Source organism: Columba livia, chromosome 1 (assembly GCF_036013475.1).
Source record: "Columba livia isolate bColLiv1 breed racing homer chromosome 1, bColLiv1.pat.W.v2, whole genome shotgun sequence".
Taxonomy (NCBI): Eukaryota; Metazoa; Chordata; class Aves; order Columbiformes; family Columbidae; genus Columba; species Columba livia.
In genome coordinates this window covers 34461763-34486848 of record NC_088602.1, presented here as the reverse complement: position 1 = coordinate 34486848, position 25086 = coordinate 34461763, and the positions used below count along the sequence as shown (strand labels likewise).

The 25086-nt window shown below is 44.4% G+C and overlaps 2 protein-coding genes across 11 annotated transcripts in view; one reads left to right on the top strand and one right to left on the bottom strand.

The window, feature by feature from the left end:
• Positions 1–3532: 3532 nt before the first annotated feature.
• On the bottom strand, positions 3533–24576 carry MTRF1 (mitochondrial translation release factor 1). 8 transcript variants are annotated; one of them, XM_065054885.1, is made up of 10 exons: positions 24068–24576; positions 15708–16178; positions 11030–11121; positions 10119–10200; positions 9780–9887; positions 9522–9694; positions 8276–8393; positions 6962–7098; positions 5235–5333; positions 3533–3754 (listed from the first exon to the last, which is right to left on the bottom strand). In XM_065054885.1, the coding sequence occupies exons 2-10, from the start codon at positions 16141–16143 to the stop codon at positions 3635–3637; spliced, it is 1365 nt and encodes a 454-aa protein (XP_064910957.1). In that variant the 5' UTR covers positions 16144–16178; positions 24068–24576; the 3' UTR covers positions 3533–3634. The 8 variants fall into 8 exon arrangements, with proteins under 8 accessions (XP_064910957.1, XP_064910986.1, XP_064910966.1 ...); XM_065054914.1 differs by having other exon boundaries at positions 24105–24402; XM_065054894.1 differs by lacking the exon at positions 24068–24576 and adding an exon at positions 23684–23905.
• Positions 23498–25086, top strand: part of NAA16 (N-alpha-acetyltransferase 16, NatA auxiliary subunit) — a 65096-nt gene continuing 63507 nt past the window's right edge. For 2 of the 3 annotated variants that reach the window (XM_065054689.1, XM_065054681.1), the window contains exon 1: positions 23498–23625. Coding sequence is in view for 1 of the 3 variants with exons in the window: in XM_065054672.1 (XP_064910744.1) it covers positions 24069–24122 (54 nt within the window). In the remaining 2 variants the exon portion in view is untranslated. Of the gene's footprint in view, positions 23626–23918; positions 24123–25086 lie in introns of those variants that run through there. The other variant, XM_065054672.1, reaches the window with a different exon arrangement.

Sequence of the window (25086 nt, the reverse complement as noted above, 5' to 3'; positions counted from 1 at the left end):
TTCTGAGACGTTTCCTTGTGCACGCTGTTGATTAAATTAATCAAGGGTAAGGTACCAGGGCTGTTCTTAGGCAGAAGGTAAGATGGCATAGAAAGGGCTCCTTCTAGGCTCGGCTTAAGTCTGGTGTTATTCTTTGCAGGGTGCGGCGCTGCCGATCGAGATCTCAGCAGGGAAATGAAAGATCCGGGAACAACGTTCCATGCCAGTGACCAGGAGCTGAAGAGAGAGGGAGCTGGGGCCTTGTGCCAGCTGCAGCATCACATCCACGGGTAAGGTCTCAGTTACACACGTGGATGTGGATGACAGCAGCTGAACGTGAGCCAGCAGTGTGCCCAGGTGGCCAAAAATGCCAACAGCATCCTGGCTTGCATCAGGAATAGTGTGGCCAGCAGGACTAGGGCAGTGATTGTACCCCTGTACTCAGCACTGGGGAGGCCTACCTTGAATCCTGTGTTCGGTTTTGGGCCCCTCATCACAAGAAAGACATTGAGGTGCTGGAGAGAGCGCAGAGAAGGGCAACGAAGCTGGTGAGGGGTCTGGAGCACAAGTTTGGTGAGGAGCAGCTGAGGGAACTGGGGCTGTTCAGCCTGGAGAAAAGGAGGCTGAGGGGAGACCTGATCACTGTCTACAACTACCTGAAAGGAGGTTGTAGAATGGAGGGGGTTGGTCTCTTCTCCCAAGTAACAAGTGATAGGATGAGAGGAAATGGCCTCAAGTTGCACCTGGGGAGGTTTAGGTTGGACATTAGGAAAAACTAATTCATGGGAAGTGTTGTCAGGCAGTGGAACAGGCTGCCCAGGGCAGTGGTGGAGTCACCATCCCTGGAGGTGTTCAAAAGGTGTTTAGGCGAGGTTCTCAGGGACATGGTTTACTGGCAGATTTGGCAGTGCCATGTTAACAGTTGGACTTGATGATCTTACAGGTCTTTTCCAACCAAAACAATTCCATGATTCCGTGATTGTGAGGGCACGCCAGGCAGACAGGTGGCATTTTGTTCTGTTTGTTGTAACACTATTTGACAATGCAATACCAAGCTGCAGGAGGCTGTTCCTACCAGATGAACCTGCTGCTGCTCTGCTCTCCCACAAACACTTGTGCTGCCTTGAGAGGCTTTGCTGCCTTCCCAGGAGCTGCTTTCCCTTTCCTTTTCCTCCCTGTGCTTTGTTATTGTAATTTTTCCTGCTGGTGGTTTCACTGCTGAAAGTCAGGGTTGCTTGTAGAGACTGAAAAGCCCAAGTTCAGAGTATTCCATCCTGAAAGCACCTCAGAGGTGGCACGGTTACACCCCACATCCCTCTCTCGAGCACAAGTGACAGCCCACAGCCAAGCCCCAGCACATTCTGTCAGCTCTTACATCCCGCAGAAAGGCTGGGGCGGAAGAACTTGGGGAAAAAAAAAAGGCTTTAAATAATACTTTGTAAGTTAGGAGAAAACATTGGTTCAAGTAATGCTTTGTCAACGAGGAGAAGCAAATACATCTGGTTTTAGTAAAACAATGTTCTACGAGCAACAACCTGTCTACTCTGTGTCAAATTCTCTGTTAGTGAGCACAGCAGTATTCTGCTGCCTCACACGCAGGTGCGAGCAGTTGCAGGATAAGCTTTTTAAGACAAAGATCCTTCAGAATGTCCTGGAACAAGCTCAGAGAAAGGATTTAGCTGCTAAATTTCAACGCCTGCATTGGGGATGTCTAAAATAATAAAGGGGAGCTGCCTTCCGCTTTCCCCTTTCTCATCGCTCCTCACAAAACCATCATCAACAAAGAAGGGCTAAAGGAAACTACTGAACTATGCTGCAAATATCCCTCAGGTCCTGCAGTCACAACACGACCGTCTGTCTTCCAGTCACATGAAAGCGAGGCTCAATTTTTAAGTGTTTCGATAGTTTATCATAGTAAAGAACTTCATAGGCATTAATTAAGCCTGGAAGTACAATCTGATCATGTAAGAGGCGCACTTTTTAAGAAGTTTCTAAGACTGTTCAAGATACATAATTAACAAAATAAATTGGTTTGCATCACGAAAGTATGTTAATTGGATAAGCATGTTAACTGGGTGCTCCCTATTACAGCTCATAACATTAGTTAGTGCCAGTCTGTCAGCACCACACAAGTATAAGATGAGTTATTTATCTTCCTCAAGATCTTGTATTTTTTCTGAACGGCAAGAAGTCAAAGTTCAAGTGTGCAAATGAATCTAAGTCACATGGTAAGATGTTGTAATATGACTTATGGAGCTATAAACTAAAATAAACAAAAAAACAAAACAAAAACCAACCAAAAACCAACCAAAAGCTACAAACCAAACCAAACCAACCAACCCCAACGAATACCCCACCACCACACACCAACCAAAACCCAAAAGCTTTTGCACTTAGTGTTGGAAACAAGAACAGGTAAAAAACTGTCAAAGTTTGTGTGTTTGTGCAGGCTTATCGACAAAAGAACTGAAAAATAATTCCAGAATTGAGAAACAGCATCATCTTACTGTTTTCTTCCTGGAATAAAATTAAAACTGTAGCTTGTTATATATACAGTAGTAAATACTACACCAATTAGAACTTAGTGTTGAAATAATTATTTTTCTTAAAATAAAATAACTTACATTTTCTCAGTCCTGTATCATTCATGATCACAAAACAAATGTGTAAATATAAATCAGCCACAAGGCGTAATTTAAATGGTGAGAAGGAATCGATTCCTCACATGTGGAAGATGGTGCAGAACAGCTTTACAGCACGACCTGGGAAGAGCAGGATGAGATCCAGCAGAAGTGGAGCCGGTTCCGCAGAGCACCTGCAGATTTTTTTGTCGCGTTAAACACGTGCATGTTCCTGAATCGCTGCTCATGTTCCCCAAGGCATCCGGGCAGAACCTGAATTCCAGAGCCACCCCATCTGCTGAAGTGTCTATGCTATGAACTCATTTTCTCTACCAAGAAGCAGGGAGGTACCTGTCACCACTGCTGAACTCCTTCCAGAATCTCATCATCTATTTATTCTGAAAACAGAACATGTGTTTTTACACCCAAGCACAACACGTCATCCAGACCCACCCTAAACTGACCCAAGAATGGCTGGAAGAAAACTTCTCAAGATTCTGGCCCCTTGCCTGAGATCGCTCCCTTTGCTTTTGTATATTCGCTCTAAAAATATAAAGCATCGTAATCCAGAGTTATTTTTAAGGGGCTACATTTAGGAAGCTCACCCAAACAATGGGTAAAACTAAGCAGTATTCACGAGTCCAGACTCTAGACTATCTTTGGGAGGGTTAGGTTCTTTCACCTGGAGAGGATCATCTCCCACCCCCAAAACAAAATGTACACTATGTGGTATTTCTTCTGCTCCATCAACATAATTCTGCATCCTTCCAGCTGCAATATGGTCAAGAGAAGGCCCGGCTTAACAAAGCCATGCTTGCCAAGACAGAAGGTGTGTACACACAGTACTCCAAGCTTGTTCTTTTCTGCTAGAACGGCAGAAATAAATTCAACCCATTTGCGCCAAAATATAAAAGAAGAGTAGTATCACACACTGAAAAATGGGCATAGATTTTAATCAAATATCTAACAAATGCATCCATTTTATTTTGGCAGTGAACACAACATTCCTGCTTCGAATCTACACAAGGTCTCCATCAGCTTCCTCCTTCTAAAGCCTGCAAATTTTCTAGATATTCAGTGATGGCCTCTATCTCCGCGAACTCCAGCAGTCTGTTGATTAACTTATCCAGCGCTTCTTTCCCACACAGAATTTCCTGTGAAAAAAACACCACCAGACAAGAGCATTACTGACTGTACATCAGTGCTATTCTGAAACGCTGACTGCTCAGAAGAGCAGCTCCCGGAATGCGCTTTGCCCTGAGCCTTATCTCAGCGCACCCACTCGCCCGTCTGCGCGGCTCCCCCTGTGAGCAGCACGTCGATTCTGGCAGCAGTGAAAGGAGAAACAAGGGGCAATGGGTGCAAACTGGAACACAGGAGGTTCCACTTAAATTTGAGAAGAAACTTCTTCTCCGTGAGGGTGCCAGAGCACTGGAACAGGCTGCCCAGGGAGGTTGTGGAGTCTCCTTCTCTGGAAACATTCAAAACCCGCCTGGACGCCTTCCTGTGTAACCTCATCTGGGTGTTCCTGCTCCAGCAGGGGGATTGGACTGGATGATTTTTTGAGGTCCCTTCCAATCCCTGACATTCTGTGACTCTGTGACTGATGCCTTCCCACCACACTTTCGTGTAACCCACACGCTCACATGAAAATCCCCTAGTGAGAACAATCAAGGACGGAGGGACTGAATTCAAAATACTGTTTTTCATGCCAAGAACTCATTTGTTTTGCAAGCAAAGCTTCACTAACTTTTGTTAGGCAGTTTGCGGTTTCAGTTTCACTCAAGAAAAGTATCTGGTTCCCAGCAGTAACTGAAAAGCTTAATTGCACTCATGGATCTTCTTCCCATTCTCCCCCTGATGGTATTTGTCTACCTGCTCCCCACTACACTAAATATGTACCAGTCCATATTCAGCATGCCCTGTGTTCTCTCAAGTTACCCAGGACACCTGTGGGTACAGTTCAAAAAGTGTCACTTCTCATGCAACAGCAGTTACAGTAAACAGGACACCCACACCAAAATACTGAAGGATCATCCTAAATCTTGTCCTAAAATTCAAAACATTTTCATACATTTAACATGCGAAAATGCATTATTGGGTATTTGCTTCTCTGTAAAAACCAACAAATATATTCAAGGCACGCAAAGAGATTTACTCAGAAATAAGACATGAGATAAACATAAAAAGAAATCATTTGGTGTGGATTGCGAGACAAACACAAAAGTTTTCCTTCGCTCCATCATGAGGAGGAGGAGGAAACATTGGCTTAACAACAAAGTCCTTCATGTCAGGTTTTTCTTCTGGATGCACTGAGCTTCAAGAATCTCAATGTCACTTGCTTCGTCTGGCAGAGGGACTCACAGAGCACTACACGCTTGACCATTTTTCACTTATACAGTAAGAGAAAAATACACAAAGAAGTAGGCCAGTGAGTTACACCTTCTGCCAGTCAACTTTACCACTACCCTACAACAAGGCAGAAAAGAAAGTTTAAGCTTTCTAAATCTACCATGTTCTGTCTGAGCACAACTGACTATCTGATTTCCTCATACATTAAATTGTTCTCCCAAGGTTTAGCTTTTCTTCTTATGGTACATGTAAGTATCTAAAACTCTTATAAGCAACCGTTACCTTGATATTGCGCGCTTCATATGAGATCCTGTGGTCGGTGACTCTGTCCTGGGTGAAGTTGTAAGTACGAATTCTCTCTGACTGGGCTCTTGTTCCCAACTGTAGTGAAGCAGCAAAAACCAAATCCTACTGTATTACGGTTTAAAAAAAAGAATCAACTACTACTCTAAAACAGAATAAACTTTAATGCATCAGCCTGTTTCACCTACAAACCCAGTGGCCACTGACTGAGCAGATATATATATATATTACTAAACCGTATTATTTGTGACTCTGTGTCACAGACCAAGTTTTCACATCCTCCAGCACCTCCAGTACATTCTGTCCCAGCTCTGTAGCTGGAAAAATTACATAACTTTGAAAAATTATGCAAGACAAGAGATGTGTCTATACGTGTCCTTAGTTAAAAAATATAAGAGTGTTCTTCTTTTCTTGGGGGGCTGTAGTTCCCATAAAAAATTTAAAGTAGGCACCGCTAGTAACAGAAGCAGCACAGTCAACATGTAGCACAGCAGCTCCACAAACAATTTGGCTGTCGGAATTAAGCGCTGGAGTAAACTGAGACTATGAAGAGTAGTCCTCTAGTGGTAAAGCGCCAGAGTGCAAGCAAGTCTAAAAGTTTTAAAGCAGAAATCAAAATGTGGCATGGCTGTGTGGTTAAATGCTTTATTCAAATGGAGAGTTGAATGCTAAGAACTGCTTAGAGAAATGCGTGTCTGCTTTAGTGGACTTTTCAAAAGATTTCAGGTGCACCCACATGTATATTTCAGAACAAGGAATCTACTGAATATATTCTGAAACATCAGGAAGGATAATTTACTTTTGCCTGGTTTTCTATACTATTCATATAAATGTACATCAAAGTTCTTTATGCAGCTTTGAAGACTCTCAAGCTAAAATTAACAACAAAATATACATACATATTAATAACAAAAGATAAATGGTTCACCGCTTGCAATTACTGAGTTAATAACCTGCAGGAACAATATGTTCAAATAGAACCTGAAATTAGTCATTAAATAGCTAAGCTGGACACTCCGGAGTACTGAATAATTCTGTGATTCTGCAGCATTTTTATTCCTGTTGATCACTGTTGAAGTCTGCACCACAAATGGGGAAATACTCAAAGAGCGGGAAAAGAATGATAGCATGGTTGAGATAAAAGCACATTTTGCAGCACAACTTGAAGTTGTTTCTTCCATAAAAGGTGACCTAACCCATAGCAAATACACTGTTACTTAACTGTGAAGTGGCAGGATTGTTTATATGTTTTTTTTTCATTCAAAATCTCTGTATGATCTTATAAAATACTTTGTTTTAGAAACCGGTAAAAATACAACTTGGAGAACTTCCGATCCTTGTTTTCATGGAGAAGAACTCTTTACTGCTGCTCCAGCTGTGTAACTCTAGCCTTAACAGGGATTTAATACATAACATTGAGAGTTGCTTTTTTGGTAATTCCAGCTGTAGCCTTTTGACTCCCTCCAGCTACAGTGGATGTCCTTTTTTCATTTCCTGAGAAGTCCACACTAGCGTTGAAGTGGGGTAACCAAAAAATAGACTTACCATTTTAAAGCAGACTGCCTTACTGTACAAGATTCTCCTTGTTAAGCACAACTGGTTAGACACACACACACACACTTGCTCTGTCACTGTCACTCAAAAAGACCAGAACCAAACCTGCAGCACAGCGCCCTCTCCAAATTTCAGCAACCACAAGCTCTCACCTGCAGTTTTCTGGCGCTCTGCTCTTGACTGAGTTGTTTTTCAATGACCTGCTGGTACAGCTTCGCTCTCAGTGTCCGCAGAGCCATTTCCTTGTTCAGCTGCTGTGACCGCTCCTGCTGGCACTCAACTGCAAGTCCTGGACGGAGGGATTCGAGAAGAGCTCTGATCAAAAGCCCATTATAACAAAGAACAAACAAGCTAAATTAATTCTAACGCATCAGGCAAATGAAAGCTTCTGGAGTGCTGGAGGATAAAAAGTCATTTTAACACACTGGGCAGAACCATTTGTACGTTTTTAAACAGCTGCACCAGGGGCTTTGTTCAGTGCTAAAGAAAAGGCAGGGATACTTTAAAATTTCATGAAGCAAACAAGTCTCTGACGTTGCCTATAGAAAATAAGTTAACTCCAATCACCTACCACGTGTTCAAAATGCAATTTGCACAGCCCACAGAAGCACATTTAAAACAGTGTAACACCAGTTTTTAAAGTCTTAGTCTAGATAAGCTCTTGGAGATTGGAAATTCATTATTCTGGCAGAGGGGGGTGTCTAAACAATACTGGCACATGTTTAACTTAATTATGAATAATGACATAAAGTAAAATAAAGGTCTTTAAAAGAAATATAATATTTATTTTTATTTCTCATTTCATTTCTGAAATGAAAAGGGATATATAGGAAACAGCTGTTTTCAGGTCACTACTGGAATTTCCTGTTCCTGAAGAGATTCTGCACCTGGACAGACAGGAGCCCACTACATTCCAATAAAAACAAATCCTGAGAAAGACAGGACGGTCCAGTCCATACACTACCTTCCCATCAGCATATATTTTCCTTCCTGTGCAACATATGATAGCATCACCTAGTACTGAATAAAAATCTTCAAGCCTCCTTTTTCCTCAGTCATGTAACCACACGGGTTCCAGCCGGGCAAAGCGCACCCTTGGTTGCCGATGGCCATTACTCCCGAAGGCGCAGAGCACACAGCATGAATTATTTACATCTTCCATCCCATCCCTGTCACCCTCCATTTGTCCTTTCATCCTTCAAAGACGGTGTATTAATTACACACTCCCTCTGAAGACAAAACTGGCATAATAGCAACACACTGACCATTGTGCCACTGGGACGTGTCCCGTTTCTCACACGTTGCGGTGCTAGAAAAGGGACAGAGCCAGGAGGCGCCACCTCCTTTTTCTGGCTTAAGGCCCAACCCTGCAAACTCGCTCTGAGAGGCAACTTGCAGGATCACAAACCTTCTCTTCAGGACACAGATTGAGGGTGATTACAAGTATGAAATACAGCCAGACTTACCTGTGGGAAGGTGTACAATTCTTACAGCACTATCAGTTTTGTTAACGTGTTGCCCTCCTGCTCCTTTGGCTCTGAATGTATCTATACGCAAATCTTTGGGATCCACTTTAACATCAACCTAGAACCAAAGAAAATTGCTATTTTCTGCTCATTCTAAAAATATTTTGGATGTCAATGACACTTGGTTTAAAAAAGAAAAAAAAAGGAAATTCTCAAAATATTGTTCCTTTACAACTGCTCCTGAGTAACAGCTATAATTACTATACTTTTAGAAAATGCAATGTCAAATATATCTGCAAAGCAAGCGATGCTTTAAGTATTTAACTCATTTTTTCAAACTCTCACTCCAGGTCCTTCACAAAACAAAACCAACTTTTTGTAAACCCACTAGCTCTAGCAGGGAGACTAAGAAATAAGCAAATAATCAAAAGCTACTTCTGAATAGCAGTGCAGGGATCTTGTTCATGAGTCAAGCCTGAGCGATTCTTGCAACAGTGCTTAAAAATATCTAACCGAGGAAAAAGTGGGTGTATCCAGATCCAAGTAAAGATTGCAGCATTGGAAATATGAGTCCGTGATGACCTAGACCATAGTTTGAGCTCAGGGTATGGGAAAGGAACATTCAGATCTACTCAATGCTGCACAGAAAGCAATACAAGGAACCAGGAGAACTTGAAGGGGAAGCCTGTGGGATCTGTTTTTTGTTTATTTTGCATGTAAATTGCTGGTTTAAGTGAGAACTGTATCAGTGAGATCTCAGACTAGCCCACACACTCATTCAAATTCAAATCAGACTGTCCTTGATTTAGCAGAGGACACCAATAATTTACATGAGGGAAAAAAAGGACCTGCAGAATCACATTACTATGCAACACCGAATATTTTCTTGGATATATTCCCCGTCTTAATACATGATGTAACTTAAAATTGGCGTACTCATAGCAGACATCTTTGTGAGTAATGGGGCTGGAACACTCACTGAAACGATCATTGATTTACACGCCATTTCAGGCAATGGCAAATCTCTGCAAGGTTGCTCCTGATGACCCACTGAACCACATAAGGTACAGAGCCAAGGGCTATCACCTCCAGAGTCACACAGCTTGGGGTCCACTTGCCTGGACTCGCACAAAGCGCTTGGGTATCACTAAAATCCCAAAACAGTAACATGGTTTCAAATAACATCAACGCCAAACGGGTTAGCAGGGATGCACCACCTTACCACCCCGATTAAGAGTTCCTTTACCTCCTCTGGCTGAGGGAGGACAATAACTGACATTGTCCCAGTGTGAATACGCTGCATTCTTGACGACAGGCCCGTCTCGGGGATTCGCTGGACCCGATGAGTCCCTCCTTCATATTTCAGATGCCTGTAGACATCATCTCCGGAAATATGAGCAGCAGCGTGATGCAGCCCACCTAGACAGGCAAATAATGTGTGACAAACACAGCACAGAAACACCGCTTTCAATTTCTTAGTGGAGCCTCTGAAGATCTGCTGTACCTATCTCAGCCGGCGTGTAGTTCACAATGTCAAAGGTCCAACGTTTATAGTCTGCATAGTTCTGGTACATCTCAAACATTTCTTTAGCGAACTGTTGGCAGATGTCTCCTAAAAATACAAAGGCGCTACAACATAAATAGCAGTTCACAAAATGGCAGCCACCAGCTTTTAGTTTTAGCTTCAACTCTAACCACAGTCATTAGACAGATTAATACTCTTCTTTAGAAAGCATTAATTTATAGTATTCAAGTACAAAAAGGCATTAAGAATAACACGTAAGAGGTTTAATGAAGTTGGATGGATGTCTGAAGTACTCTTTACTGTGGGGACTGTGCTGACCTCCAGTTGTTCTGCCAGCTGTCACTTCTAATATGACAGGACTTCTATCGTATTTTTCCTTTGGCACTAGAAGCTGGAAAAGCTGAAAAGGAAAAAAAAAAAAAAAGAAGAGAATGTCATTATCTCCTTCATGACTCTGTATCTCCTCTTAATCAAATTTACAGCCAGCCATCACAATTGCCACAGCTTGAGCGCACACAACCACGGATTTCTTTTGGCAACTAGTAAGTAGGACTAAAAACTGTCCAATGGCTGTTGCAACTCAGTGCAGTCAGTGTGGAAATGGGATGTGCTGGTGCATCCACAGGAAAACTAGCTGAAAATTCATGCCTGCAAAGTCAGGTGACAGGTCACCCACCCCAACTACTTACAAACATAAAGTTATTAGCTATAACCCAGCCAATCTTTACATTAATCTTATTTTTCAGAAAGTCCCATTTCATATTATTGCAATCTGAATGCAGAAAGGAGCCCAAACATAGAGCTCTCCACTGAATCGTTTCAGCATCTCTGCTTATAATTAATTTCCCCACTCATGGGGTGCTGTCAGCTGAAAATGAAAGACTGCAAGTTCCAATCAGAAATCTTTCAAGAATGCATGCTCTGCTGCCACAAACAGTTACCAGGATGTCATGTCAGGTCTCAAGAGTACAGGCTCGCCATTTTTTTAATCCCCTTCAGTATAAGAAGCCAGACAAGCAAGCAAGCAAAAATTGCTAAAATAATAAGCTGCTAAGACACAATTGTCAGTAAGTTTACTAATTAATGTTGCCACTTCTTTTAAAGGAGAATACAGAAGCTGGACTTCTGTTTCATTAAATGCAAGTGTCAGAGTCTATTGGTAGTATCACAAAGGAGTATTTTTTTGACATCTTTATTTACAAAGCTGTGTAACTTTACCTCAGGCTCACCTTTCTGCACAACATGTTGAATTTTTTATCCAGGGTTTCCTTCTCTTCTAAGGCAAGCTCTAGAAGTTGTTTTTCATCTCTGCTGTCTAGCTCTAAATTCCAGCAACAGGAATAGATGTTAGCCAGTCTCACCTAGCTTAGAGCAAATTGTAACACAGCTGCCCCAAGACATGCATTGCAGCACATAGAAGCTTGCAGTTGCATTTTGCCAGAGTGAAATATCAAATAAAAGCAGCCCAAGCCAGGATGTATGTTGCTAACTAGATGATATCTTTCAGGTGTGCTGGAAGGAGTAGTGAGTATCTTACCTCTTAATCTCTACCTTACGGCTCAAAGTCTGCATCAAATAGATGCCAGTTGCACCTGACAGTTCCTCACTCTCAGTCATACTGCTGGTTCTGTCACACAGGCTGAACGTCCAGGGGTAAATCCACAAATGAATTTGACAAAATACATCAAAAACATGCCCGCAGTCCAGAAGTGTCTCCGTTTCCTCATGCAACACATTTTGTTTTTTCTAGACTTGCTGAGAAACACACATATACTCAACAATTTGTAACCAACTCAGTAAGATGAGCGTTACAAATATAGCTATGATGATAATAATGAGGTTTATGCCTCTGTCTCCTCCTCTTCAAGAGATCAGTGAGACACGGGAGTTATGGATACAAGTCATCGGGATATGGGAGACCTCACTTAGACTCTTTGCTTTGCTTGAGGAGATTCCCTTCCCTTCTCTTCGGCACATACGACCACAATCTGGATTAGTGTGTCCGGTTTTGAGCTCCCCAGTACAAGCAAGGCATGGAAATACTGGAGTGAGTCTAGCTGAGAACCACCAAGATGGTCACGGGCTGGAGGGAAGCACACATGAGAAGAAGCTGAGAAAACTGTGTTTATTCCACCTTAAGAAAAGCAGGCAGAGGGGAGGTTTCATTGTCGTGTACATCTACCTAACAGAAAGACAATGAAAAGACAGAGACAGACTCTATATCGTGATAAAAGGAGACATAAGCTAAATATGGGAAATTCTGATTAGATAACAGGAAAACTATTTGGACCCTAAGAGTGGTCAGACTCTGGAACAGGGGCTCAGAGAGGTTGTAGGGTCACTGTCCTTGGATATATTCCAAACTCAACTGGACAAGGCCTGGACAACCTGCTTTAACTGGTCCTGCTTTGAGTAGGACATCAGACCAAACAACCAGAGGTTCCCTTCAAGCTAAATTATTTTATGATTCTGTAATTTGATTGCTCATTCCCACATTTTAGAGCTTATTATCAAACCAGGAAACATTCTCAATTAAAGCTAGCAGAAGCTACAAACCTTTTCTGCTATGAAGGCTCCAGTTTACAATAACTGAAGGTGCTGATCAGTTAGTACACACTCATACAGATCATACACTAAGTAGAAATTTGGAAGACAAAAACTCTTTCCTTTTCATATTTCTTGCCAGTGTTCTATCAGCTGAGGAGCGGCTCTGTTAATAGTCTCATCAGAACTTAACCAACTCAACTCATCAGAAGAAAGAAAAATGGGTCTGGTTAAATAAATGCATGTATTTTACCATTCCAAATTGAACTAGATGTAATTTACAACTGGACAATTACCAACGCCAATGGGGGAAGACAGCTTTGAACAGCTGGGAGTGAGAGTGAGGGAAGAAAGCAACAAAGAGGAAAAGAAGTGTTGTGCCTTGTGGCCAGCATGGAAACCATAGGTTTGCTTCAGATGCAGCGTAAAATCAGACAGGCGGTAGCCGAACGCATCTCCTCATCTTGCACACCCAGTGACCAACCCCTCCTGTCCCATCACCTGAGCTCTTGAACCTGCCACAGGAATCAGGTATCTCCACGGCAGGAGCAAGGGCCATGGGCTCCGCATCTCTGGGCATCTGGACACGGACACACGGACACTTGTGCCCTCAGCAGTGAGTCTTAAGAACTAAATGGGCTGCGGTGTTGAACCAGCTTTCTGTACTGGGCAAGGACAGCAGCAGCTCCTCTGTATCGTGGGTTTTAATTTATGCTCTGGGTCTTTTTTTTACTAAAATAAAAGATGGCAGATCAGCATTTGAGCCTGGCATCCCCTGTACATAGGCAAGAGCTGTATCAGTTTCCCTACCAGTGTGTGACAACTCTAACCAAAAGCTGGTACTGAATCAGAAGCTTCTAGTTGGTCCAAAAAGCATCATAATTGATCAGCAAGACAAACATAATCAAATCAGGTGGCCAAGAAGGCCAACGGTATCCTGTCCTGTATCAAAAATAGCGTGGTCAGCAGGACAAGGGAAGTGATCCTTCCCCTGTACTCTGCATTGGTGAGGCCACACCTGGAGTATTGTGTTCAGTTCTGGGCCCCTCAGTTCAGGAAAGACATTGAAGTGCTGGAGCGGGTCCAGAGAAGAGCAACACGACTGGTGAAGGGACTTGAACATAAGACCTATGAGGAGAGGCTGAGGGAGCTGGGGTTGTTTAGTCTGGAGAAAAGGAGGCTTAGAGGTGACCTCATCACTCTCTATAACTACCTGAAGGGAAGTTATAGCCAGGTGGGGATTGGTCTCTTCTCCCAGGCAGTTAGCAACAGGACAAGGGGGCATGGGCTTAAACTCTGACAGGGGAAATTTAGGCTGGATATTAGAAAGAAATTCTTTACAGAGAGAGTGATCAGGCATTGGAATGGCCTGCCCAGGAAGGTAGTGGACTCACCGTCCCTAGAGGTTTTTAAACTGAGATTGGACATGGCACTTAGTGCCATGATCTAGTAAACGGACTAGAGTTGGACCAAGAGTTGGACTCGATGATCTCTGAGGTCTTTTCCAACCCAGTTGATTCTGCGATTCTGTGAAACTAACTGTCTCTAGAAGAACAGTCTGGTGGTGACCAATGAGCTCAGGGTTCAAAGGGCTGGTGTCCCACTCCCACTTCCCTGCAAACCTGACCTGTAAGAATTCACTTAATCCACCCTGTGACTCACATCACCAGTGGAAAACTGGGAAACAATATTTTCCTGCTTCACTGAGTGTTGCAAAAATAAAATCCTACAGTGATTGTATGCAATTCAGGCACTATAGAGAAGAGGGTCAGTTAGTGAGTTAAACAGAAAACAAAGAACAGTCAAATGAAGGGGACGTGTGTTTTAACTTGGTCACACGATAAACAGCACAAATAGAATAATTTGGCTCCATTTAATTAATTTATTGGCTGTAATTTTCTTTCATATTTCCCCCTCCTTCTTCTAACTAGAATTCATTCTATTCATCCACATCATAATTTATGCAATTAGAAAAAAAATCTTCATTATATTTACCTGATCCAAAAATAGCCCTTTTAAGTTGAAGTATGAATTTTCCAGTGTTTTCTTAACGCTCTCTAACTCTTCCAAGCACATTTCTTTTTCAGCACTAAATTTTTGTCCCTCCTCACCTTCACTTCTTTTTCTCCAGGGAAGAGAACTTGAAAGGGTTGGGTATTAAAATATTTTCAATAACAACCACTTTATCCAAAAGCACAAACATCTACTTATTCCTAAAAGTAAAGAATGTAAATGTTTTCTACCTTTCTAAACAAGTCACATTTTTACCAGCTTTATTTCAATATGGCTTTTACTGTTTTGCAAGCACCCCTTGGATCTCTCTCTGAAAAGCACCGTGAACTTCCATCCCATCCCTGTTTACACCTCTGGTTACACATTCCTCCTGTCCTCTGCTCTTCCCTCACTTCACTTCTTCACTATAAGCCCCATTCTCTCCAAGCAAACGTTTCCCTCTCTTGTCTTAATAACCATCGGTGTATGAGAATAGTTGACATTTTTTCTTTCCTACCATGTGCACCTCCTCACACTTTCAACAAGGTTTTTTTTCTCAAAATGTTGCATTGTTACTTATTTGGTAAATTCTTTTACTCCCTGTGTGCTTTCTTGCTCCTGAACATTATCAAAAACAGCAACAATTTTAAACGCTTTTTTACCCCAACTTCTGCTGTAGCAGAGCGCTTAAAAGCAGCAGCTTCTTAGACAACCACTAATTTTTACTCCTTGAAGGACTCTTCAAATATTTTCAAATAAATATTTACTTCTGCCATTTAAATTGGAAGCTGACAATTCAGGGCCTAATGAAAGTTCATGAACCAATGAACTGCATAGATGGAATCCCATTTTAAATAACACAGCAAGTCTGCACCTATCAAATGTATCACAGAATCACAGAATGTCAGGGATGGGAAGGGACCTCAAAAGCTCATCCAGTCCAATCCCCTGACAGAGCAGGAACACCCAGATGAGGTTACACAGGAAGGCGTTCAGGCAGGTATTTGGCTAGCTTATTTTTTTTTTTTCCTCTTTGAGTTCACACTGCTCTCAGTTCTATCAAAAAGCAATCTTAAGCCAAACATTTCCAAACCATTTCTGCTAGACAGATAGCCCTGAGATTCCAGACAACCCTCACTCTCCCAAGTTGGCTGTATTAAGACCTCAAACTGAAGTGAGGCGAGATGAAAACTGGAAGGACGTGCTGGATGCAGAAAACCCCGACAACACACAAGCTCCCAGAAGCAAGCAGGACGAGAGAGTGCTCCCGGGCTGGCTTAACTTATTCAAAAGCTTTCCCCAAAGGCTGGGCAATTAAGTTTATCGCAAGCAAAGCTACTGTTCTGTAACAGGTAGATGTGTTCTCCTTACCTCTGCACATTGCTTCTAACTCCTGAACTTCCCTTTCAGCCTCTTTGATTTCTTGAAACGCAGCTGCAATGGGGGACAGATCAGCACATCTACTCCTCAGGGTTTTCTGCTCAAAGTCATTTATCGAGTCAGCATTTAACAGATGCCTGATCTGCTGGTATTCCTTGCTTAGGGTCTCCAGGTACTTCTGCACAGCCTCATGCTTCCACAATGCCTGAGAATCCTGACGTATTTTCCTACACCGACTGACAAATGACAGAGTGAATCCAGCTGTGTCCAATAAAGATTTTGACCTCCAAAATCCACAGTTGTGCAGTCCCACCACATAACTTATCTTCTTTGCAACAGGAGGGAGGAGACAGCTGTGAAGTTGACCGTGACAGTAGCAGTTGGCAAGCATGCTCTTGAAAAGACAGACACTTCGGAAAGGTTTCATTTTGTTTCTTATTTTTCCATCACCTGAAATTAAAACTAGACAGTACACAGACCAGTGTTATTAATCTGGAAAAAGAGAGCATTCTGTTAAAAAAACACAAAAAGAAGAAAAAAAAAAAACACAACAAGAAGTGTATCAAGGCCAAATCCTGGTTTTGATTACACCAACACAAATGCAACTGTCACAGACAAAACTATTGCTGTTTTAGTCCTGGGTTAAACCAGAAACTCTTATCAGCACCATTGTACTGACTGTCAGAAAGGGTCTCTTCTCTTACCTCCGCAGTTTATTTATGCTCTAGAAAAGCTACTGTAGATGCAGCTTTACAGACAACAGTTTCATTTTGCCATATGTCCCATGGGAAAAATCCTTACTGGCAGAAGAAAAATGTTGCTGAGAGAAGACAACTCTATACTAGAGGTACAGAATTCTATATAGAGAATGTATGGAATGTCCAGAATTATGTGCAAAATTATACCCCCTGTCACAACAGTAACATAACTTTGGCAGGAGGACATTAATAAATTCAACTCAACCTTGCAACAGGTTCATAAACAGGACTACAATGCACCTGCAAGAAACTACTAATCCATATATGCTCTTATGTAAGACAAGGGAACAGTGCTTTATGTCTCCTGTGTACTCATTACCATGATACATTTACATGTAAGTGTTATACACATTTTCTATCCAAAAAGTGAGCAAGAAGCTGGTACTCTGAAACACAATCCCTCTATTTTTCTGAGGCTCCTGGCCTGCAGTTTCGCAGGACACAGGCTCCCCTTAGCATGACTGTTGCTCCAGAAAAGATCGTTCCCTCTTCATTTTGTATCATCAACATTGCAAGCGATGTTATGAATTCTTACCATGCTCTACAAAGGCCTACCAAGAGGACTAAATTAAAATAATTTGTATTCTACGACTATTCACACAGAAAAGGTTTAACAAATAAACACACCTTAATATCTCTGCCAGTGCCATAATCCCATCTGTGGGATCTACTGATTTTTAGAAAAAAAATGTGGGTCTGGAGAGAGCACGAAACTTTTGCAACAGGATCTCTTTGAAACATACACTTTGGTTGTACGACACAATCATTTTCTACTCATTAGTAACAAGACCTTCTGTGCATCTTCAAGCATTTTATTAACAAATCACTATGACATTCTAACTACTCAACCCACCCATCATCCTCACCTATTTACTTTCACCCATTTGTCCATGACAAAGAAAGAGTAAAACATGGAATATTGCCTCTGGTTTGCCTGGGTGTCTGTTTCACTACCCCCAGAAGGAGGGGAGGACCTTTATTCTACTTCTGCACTTTCCTCAGACTCCCCAGCCGGCAGGTGCTGCCAAACCCACAGCGGCGACTTCAGGACCACTTTAATTTACAGAAATCCAGCGGTACGCCCCCACGGATTGCTCTAGTGTCTGGCTGTAGCAGAGGGATCACATTCCCCTCAGCAGCATCACAGCATAAGGCTCAAATCCGGCTCATCAGTTCCAATCCTGGATTTAGTTGCTCAGGGGCACACGCGGACTCAATCCCAAATAGACCTAATTCTGCTGGTGATGCTGGAGTCACTCCAGGCCTGTATGCCCCATTGCTGTTTGGTCAAGTGCTAACTGTCATCAACTAATTTTTAAAATACTAATGCTATATTTTATCTCAAATAATTAACTAAACATATTCATTATAGTCATCCATCTGATTTTTTACTGGTGTAGTTAAGAAGCAATGTACTGAAGTCATAACAGATTTGTAGTATTGTTCTGCCTGAGCTCTCATAAAATAAAAATTATTGGTTTAAAATACCTAAAAAAATCAATAAGTAATGGCATGACACTGAGCTTCAAGGAAGCCAGAAATTTCAAAGTAACTTTGCTGTGTCAAATACAAAAGGTTATAATCTCCTTTTCAGAGAGATGTTGCCGTGTTACATTTGTGCAGAAATAAGCACACATAAAACTTACAGAGCTATGAGCAGAGATGACCTATTAACTGCTTTCCTGACCATATTTTAATAGCTCTGTAACGTGACAGAATCACCCCTTGCATATCGCAAATCAAATCTAGCACGGGAAAGCAACAACTGCAATTGCCTTATTAAAAAACCAAACCAAACCAAAAACTACAATTTCCAGACACAAAACAGTTGTCAAGCGTTGCGACCACCTTAGGAGGTTTCAAAAATAATTTCTAACGATTAAAAAACGCCATTAACTCTACGCGAATTACCTCAGACACGTTAAGAATATGCGGGCACACGGCGGGGACCGTGTACTTCACCTCGGCCTTCCCCCACAGCTCTCCCGGGCAAACCCCCCGAGAGCCGCACTCCCCCGTTGCGGGGTTCGGGGCCGGTGGAGCAGGCAGGGAAAGGCAGGGAAGGGCGGTGCTGATGCGGCGGCGGAGCGCGGCCGTGAGGGGCGAAGGGGACTCCACTCGCCTCCCCAGCACCCCAGAGGGAGCCCCGGCACTCACCCCGACCCCGGCCGGATCCTGACTTAGCCGACGAGGCCACGGCAGACGGGAAGCAGAGCGGAAGGACTCCCCAGTCCCAGCATGCCCGAGAAACAACGCGGCTCCCGGGCCGCGCCGCCCCGGCCTCCCGCAGCATCGGGACCCGCAGCCGGGGCCGGCCCGCAGCGCTGGGGCAACGCTCCGGGGAAAAGCGGAGTTGGCTTCACGCTGTGAAACGCGAGCCCCGAAATAAAAAGTGCGGAACGCGACCCTAAAAGTAGGTTTTCATTTTCGATGTCTTCCTCACTGCTGCGCAGTAGCACACCCCGACTTTAAGGAAGGAAAAGCAAGAGTAACAACAAATGGGAATATTCACTTCTGTGTCCAGCTTCTAAGCTGTTATATTACACACACATTTCCCTGTATTTTCCCAGAGGCATGGGCTTAAAATACATCTTGTTTCAAATCTGGTCATTCAAAGATTAATTTCTGAGAAGTTTGCATAAAACAGTGAGTTCCACTTTATCCCAAAGCTCACTATTCAATTATATTTAAAATGAATTATTACTATGCTACTAGAGACATCAGTTATAAAATATTAATAGACATAACCATTCATATTATCATGAACCCAATAGGATGCAGCTTCCTAATACGGTATGGTTCAAAACATACTATGTATATGCACATTTAAATATATAATATCAAACAGATTACACAACTATATCTCAAATCATATCTGTATTTTAAAAAGATTGAAGTAACATGGGGTTTTTATAATACTTATAATCACCCAAAAAGTCAACTTTCTTACTCTTTCCTATGTATGATACAGGAGGGAAATGTATTCAGACCCAAGATCAAAGATTTTGCTTCTTGAAACTGTTTTATGTTACATGTATCACTTGCACGGAGAAGTCATTCTTTCTTCTGACATTTGCTTTATTTCAGTAACTTTGCCCACCTCTTTAATATTTCAGGAAGTCTAGCCCTGCTGTAAATGCATTAAAACCCAGTAGGTTCATAGTTTCTTTCTTCCCAGCTACTATCATTCAACAGGATTAAAAAAGGGTAAAAATTTGGGTTTTGGCACATAGAGCATCACTGGGGGTTTGGTGAGGTAAATATTCCAGGAGACTGAAAATGAGACTGATAGGGAGGATTTGGATCAAACCTCATCAGCACATGAAGGACAACTAATGGCCTGGTTAGATCTGAGGACAGAACCCATCTCCGCTCCATCCCCTGGGACAGAAGGCAAGGCAGACAGATGAAAAGGCTCTTCTAGAGAACAGGACCCACCCCAGAGCTGATCCAATCTACAAAAGAACCACAGCAAACAGCACCCCAAAACTTCATGGGCACTTCCCCAGGCCTGAGCCTGCTGTGCCATGACAGACATCATTGTCCAGATGCTGTCCCCACCTCGCAACGCCCTTCTTCCACTGTGACTTACTCTGCAGTGGAATGAAATAACAAAATTATCCTTGCATTGGGACTGTGAATATACAGTCTGATACTTAACAATCTTGGGAAGGTAACCTAAGGGAGGACAACCAAGAAGCTAATAAGAACACGAAAACTGTAAGCAGACCACGCACCTAAAAATTGATTTTAAAATAAGATGGTAGGCAAAGGAAAATCAAATCAGCCTCTATTCCAGACAGTAATAGTCCTTACATTAAATTCTCTAATTAAAAGTGATCATGATTCAGTTTTTATTATGCCTTCCAGGCAAATTCTTTAACCTAACTCTAAGAGTGCAAATAGAGGCTGTAACAAACTCTGAGCCCTCCCTAGTAGGCAGCAGACCATGCAGGGACCGCATGGCCGTGACAAGGGCTGGACTTCCTGCTGGCAGTGGAGTTGCCAGACACACCATCAACTGCAGGACCTAGTCCATGCATCTCATATTAGAAACATATAAGATATGCTCTTTTCCCATGTTCACTGTATGCTTTTAGAATGCAGGATGGGAATTGGGTACAAAGGATGCAAAATCCTGCTGCTGTCTGTGCTTCCACCTCCCTCATAGTTTGATGCCTTACAACCTGCATGGCTGAAACAGCTGCCTATGGAGCTGGCAAGGACCTGGGGCTGCAGGGTAGAGGCTGCTTGGGGCAGGTTCTACCACCTTTCCCAGCCACCACGGCAGCCCCAGGGACATCGGGTGCAGGAGGGAAGGGTGACAGCAGAAGCACAGCATGGCTTCAGGGCTTTGGGATAGCACTGTTTTGGTTGGAAAAGACCTTTAAGATCATTGAGTCCAAACATTAACCTAGCACTGCCAAGTCCACCTCTAAAGCATGTCCCTAAGAACCTCATGGTCGTCCTGTACTTTAAAATCTGGCAATCCTAACCTGCCAGTTCCTTTAGAAAGTGGAGGCAATGAAATGGCTCATCAGACAAAACAGGCTCCAGGCCTTACACTGTGCTTGGCTTGATGGCAGGTCCCTGCCCATGTGGAGGCTCTTTTTCACTCAGGGGTCCCTAATTGGGTTTAGCGATCTGCAAGCACCGTGCCATGACTTCTCTAGACACCAGCGGACGTTGACAAGTCATGGAATAAAGTGAGACGCAGCAAAATCCTAGCCTTGTTGTAATGTATATATTCCTTTAATATTGTTCCCCCCTTTCGACCCAAATAGTTTGTCAACAGACTTCTGGATTCTGTCCTGTTTGAAGGAAAAACTGGTGACAGAATCATACGCATCTTGAATACAGTCCTGTTTAGTAACAAAGCCCGTAGACAGAGCTTTGTTTTGCCCAGCACAGTGGGATTAAATGACAAGAAGTTTTCTTGACTGCGCTCCCAAACCTCAATTTCAACTAGAGCTCTGCCTGACCCAAAAGCTCCTTTCTTCGTTTATTCTCTCCCAGTTACTCTACAAACGTTTCTTTTATTGCCTCCCTGCTTTCTTTGTCTTGCTGCCTTTAACACAGATTTTTAATACAGGCACATGTCTAAATGCAGACTGAACCCCTGCCTCTTATTTGCAATTTGCCTATTTTCAGACAGCGTTCTTTTCAGTATTTGGACCAGCAGAAAACAGAGACCTTTAGTTGTCAAGAACAGCCATGCTGCCTCAGGCCAAAGGTCCACCTAGCACAATATTTGCCTGACCCCCTTGGAGATGCATCTGTTTATCACTCAGCCTAACGGGGGGCATACCGTCCCTTTTGCCAAGACAGAAAACTAGAGTTCATAAAGCCAGGGTTTCAGATAGTTATAAAAAGTGCTGAATACAGGCTGTAGAGCAAACAGGCCCTGAAAATGATGCAGCAGGCAAAGTCAAATTGGCCATCCTTGTCAGCAGTACTCCTGCTTCGGAAAAATCAGATACTGAATACCACAGTACTACACTGTACAGCAGAAAGAACAGTGAATTGGGTACAGCATGTGGAAAATGTATATACTGCTATCAGTGATCCGGGCACCTGACATCATTAGAAGCACGATGGAACGAAAAAAGGTGACAAATAAACACAATAAAGATATTCCGTCTATGAAGAAACTTATTACAGACCATATGTCTAAAGAGATTAACAAAACAACACCAAAAACAACCACCATGCACAAAAACACTGGCCATAAACTGATGCTCAGCTAAGAACTAGAAAAGCATACACTATACTTCTTCAGTACTTTCCTTCCTTTTGCCATTTTCATCTCAGGAAGCTTCCTGAGCCTACCACATCTTTTCTTTTTCTAACTAATAGTCCCCAAGTTAGGCCATCATCCAACCTACTCTATTCCAAGAAATTGTCCACTCTCTTGTTACCTCCTTTAGCCTGAAAGGAAAGCAGCTATCATGTCCACCAGCTTCAGCAAGGCTTGTGACAAGTCAAAGACACACTGCTTGGGATCCTCAGTTACATAGTCACCGGCTTTATGCGTAACCAAACAAAATACGTTAAGTACACACGTTTTCTAATTGGCTTTTTATATACTACTTTCCACACACTTGCTTTACTGTGGATGTCTATCACGTTCATAATCCGAGATGGTAGGTAGATAACCATAATAATTTCAAAATTAATATCCTTTTTAAGCATACAAAAATATAAATGATATTTTAAAGGGTAATTACATAAACAGAGATTCTAGTTGAAGCTAATTTTTTTCCCCTGTAAAATGATCTTTTTAATTGGTTGTAACTTTGACAGTTTAACCAATTGTCCTTCTAAGTAAATGCCCCAGGCCATGTGGTTTTAGTGGTTCTGGTTGGGGTTTTGTTGTTGTTGTTTTTTAACTTTTTGCAAAGATCGAGAACTATTTCTGGGAATAACAAGAAGAAAAATTTATTTCCAAAAGACCTTAAAACCTCCTTCGGTGAAGGAGCAAAGCCATGAATAAACGCTTAGTGTTCTAAGCATGCACGATAGTGCTGGGAAGTTTTACATAACCAACTGCTGAAAAAAAAAAAAACAACAACATTAATGCAATAGATGACATCCCCGCTTGCTCCAAGTCTGACTGCGAAGTTTGCTGTTGTTTCCCTACATACCAGCCAGGGCACAGCGAGCACGCAGCCTCCCAAAGCTCTGCAGCTCACAGAGACTTCGCTCTCTCCCAACAATACCTCCCAGGCTTTCAGGCAGCCTGGCTCTCCAAAATACCAGCTCAAGCGAGCTGCTGGGCTGGCGGCCACTGAAACTCGGTTACCAGGGGCAGGGAAGCGGGACAGCGAGCACACAAAGGAGACTTCTCTGTCCTCTCCGCCACGGCCGGGAGAGGCCAAACGCTGCAAAACCCTCCGCACCCCGGTCGCGGAACCCCCGACGTGTCAACAGCCCGCGACTGGGGCCGTGAGCGAGCGGGAGTTGTTGATTTGGTTTTTTTGTTTTTACACCCTCCGCGTCGGGAGCCCCCTTCCCCCTCCTCCCTTCGGGGCGTTGCCGAGGGCTCCCCTCCTCAGGGCCGCCCGCCCCGCACCTCACGGCAGGTAACTCCCCTCAGCGCCGCCGAGAGGGGAAGAGCCGCGGCCAGCAAACCAAGCCGCCCCTCAGGCCCGGTGAGCAGAGGGGACAACGGGGAAGGCGCCCAGCAAACCCCCGCACGCCCCAACTCACCGCGGAGGAGGGTGCGGGTGTGAGGGGGGAAGCGGCGGAGGAGCGCCAGTGCGCTTGCGCGGAGGGGACCCCGGCTGCCATTTTGCAGCGTCAGCCAGGCGGCGAGGCCTCCCCGGCAGCTGCGCAGAGGGGCCGCGATCGCACGCAGCGGCGGAGGGAGCCGGCGGGGAGGGCGGTGCAGGCCAATGAGTTAAAGAGCCGCCGCCGCCGCTCGGGCAGGAGTCGCGTCGCCGCTGCCCCGCGGAGTTCGGGGTTTTCCTCTTCTCCTTGCCCACCCCTCCTCTCCTTTCCCTCGTACCGACAGCCGCCTCTCCCGGGCTGCCCCCGCCCCCACCAGCCTGCCTTCCCTCTCTCCCGCCGTGCCTGCCCCGGGGCCGCCCGCACCATGCCGTCCGTGCCGCTGCCGCCCAAGGAGAGCAACCTCTTCAAGCGGATCCTGGTGAGCCGCCAGTCCCGCTCCTCTCCCTTTCTCTCTCTCTCTCCCCCTTCCGCCGGCGCTTCTCCTTTCTCTTTCCCTTCGCACGCCGGCCTTGCTCGCTGCCCTCCGCCCCACGGGTGACTTCGCCCGCTGCTGGAGTTGACTCCAGCCGAGCGAAAAAGGATGCGGCGGCCGCGCTTGTTCGGGGGGAGCCGGGGCTGCCGCCGCCGCCTTCTCGTCCCGGTTCGTCCTCGTTTTCTTCCTTTGTCTGGGGCCCGCCGAGCAGGCCGGGCGAGCCCCCCTCGGTCGTGTGGGGGGCCGGGAAGGGTTGATGTCGCCCCCGGCCGGGCGAAGGCGGGAAGGAGGGAGGGAGCCCGCCAGCCGCCCGCCGCCGCTCCCCTGGGGGCCGCGCTTTTCCTCCTTCCTCCCCGCCCGCTTGCGGCGGGAACTCCTGGGCGAGCTCCGGTTGCGGGGCTCGGCAGCGCAACGCCGCCACTCCGTCCTCCCCGGCCCTCCCGCCGCCAGCGGGTGGGGGCGGCCCGTTCCCCGTGGTCTCACGGCCGGGGGGAGCTGTCATGCCGCCCCGGGGGCCTGGCGTAGGGGCCGGGGTGCTGCTCAGCGCAGTCACCTCCCGCCCTTGTCAGCGCTGTCGGGAGGGTGGAAGGAGAGCTGGGAGCAGAAGATCTCCGAGCAGGGATGTGGTGTCACCGAGTTTGTCTCCGTAGGTGCTTCCTTTCCAGTAACAACGTCAGTTTTAGCGTAGGGACTAGATTAAATCGAGTCCACCGAGATCTGAAGCGTAGCTGAAGACGCCTGGTGGGTTTAAGTATCCTGACTCTGTAAACTTAACTTTTATGTGCTGTGTTCTTTTCACTCAGTTATTATCTTGGGCTGCTTCAGCTCTCTGAGGCTTATTGGTGCAAAAGACATTTAGTGTTTTTGAGGTAACTTGAAAGAACTCACTTTTAATTCTAAGTTTCTACTC

Bases quoted from the DNA above. Each gene is read 5' to 3' on its own strand.
- MTRF1 (XM_065054875.1), bottom strand. From the start codon at position 18,767: ATGCTGCGGGAGGCCGGGGCGGCGCGGCCCGGGAGCCGCGTTGTTTCT. The intron at 11,122-15,707 runs GTAAGGAGAACA...GCTGGAATTTAG, and splicing joins GTTAGAAGCAATGTGCAGAG to AGCTAGACAGCAGAGATGAA. The intron at 9,888-10,118 runs GTCAGCACAGTC...TTGTATTTTTAG, and splicing joins AGCTGGCAGAACAACTGGAG to GAGACATCTGCCAACAGTTC.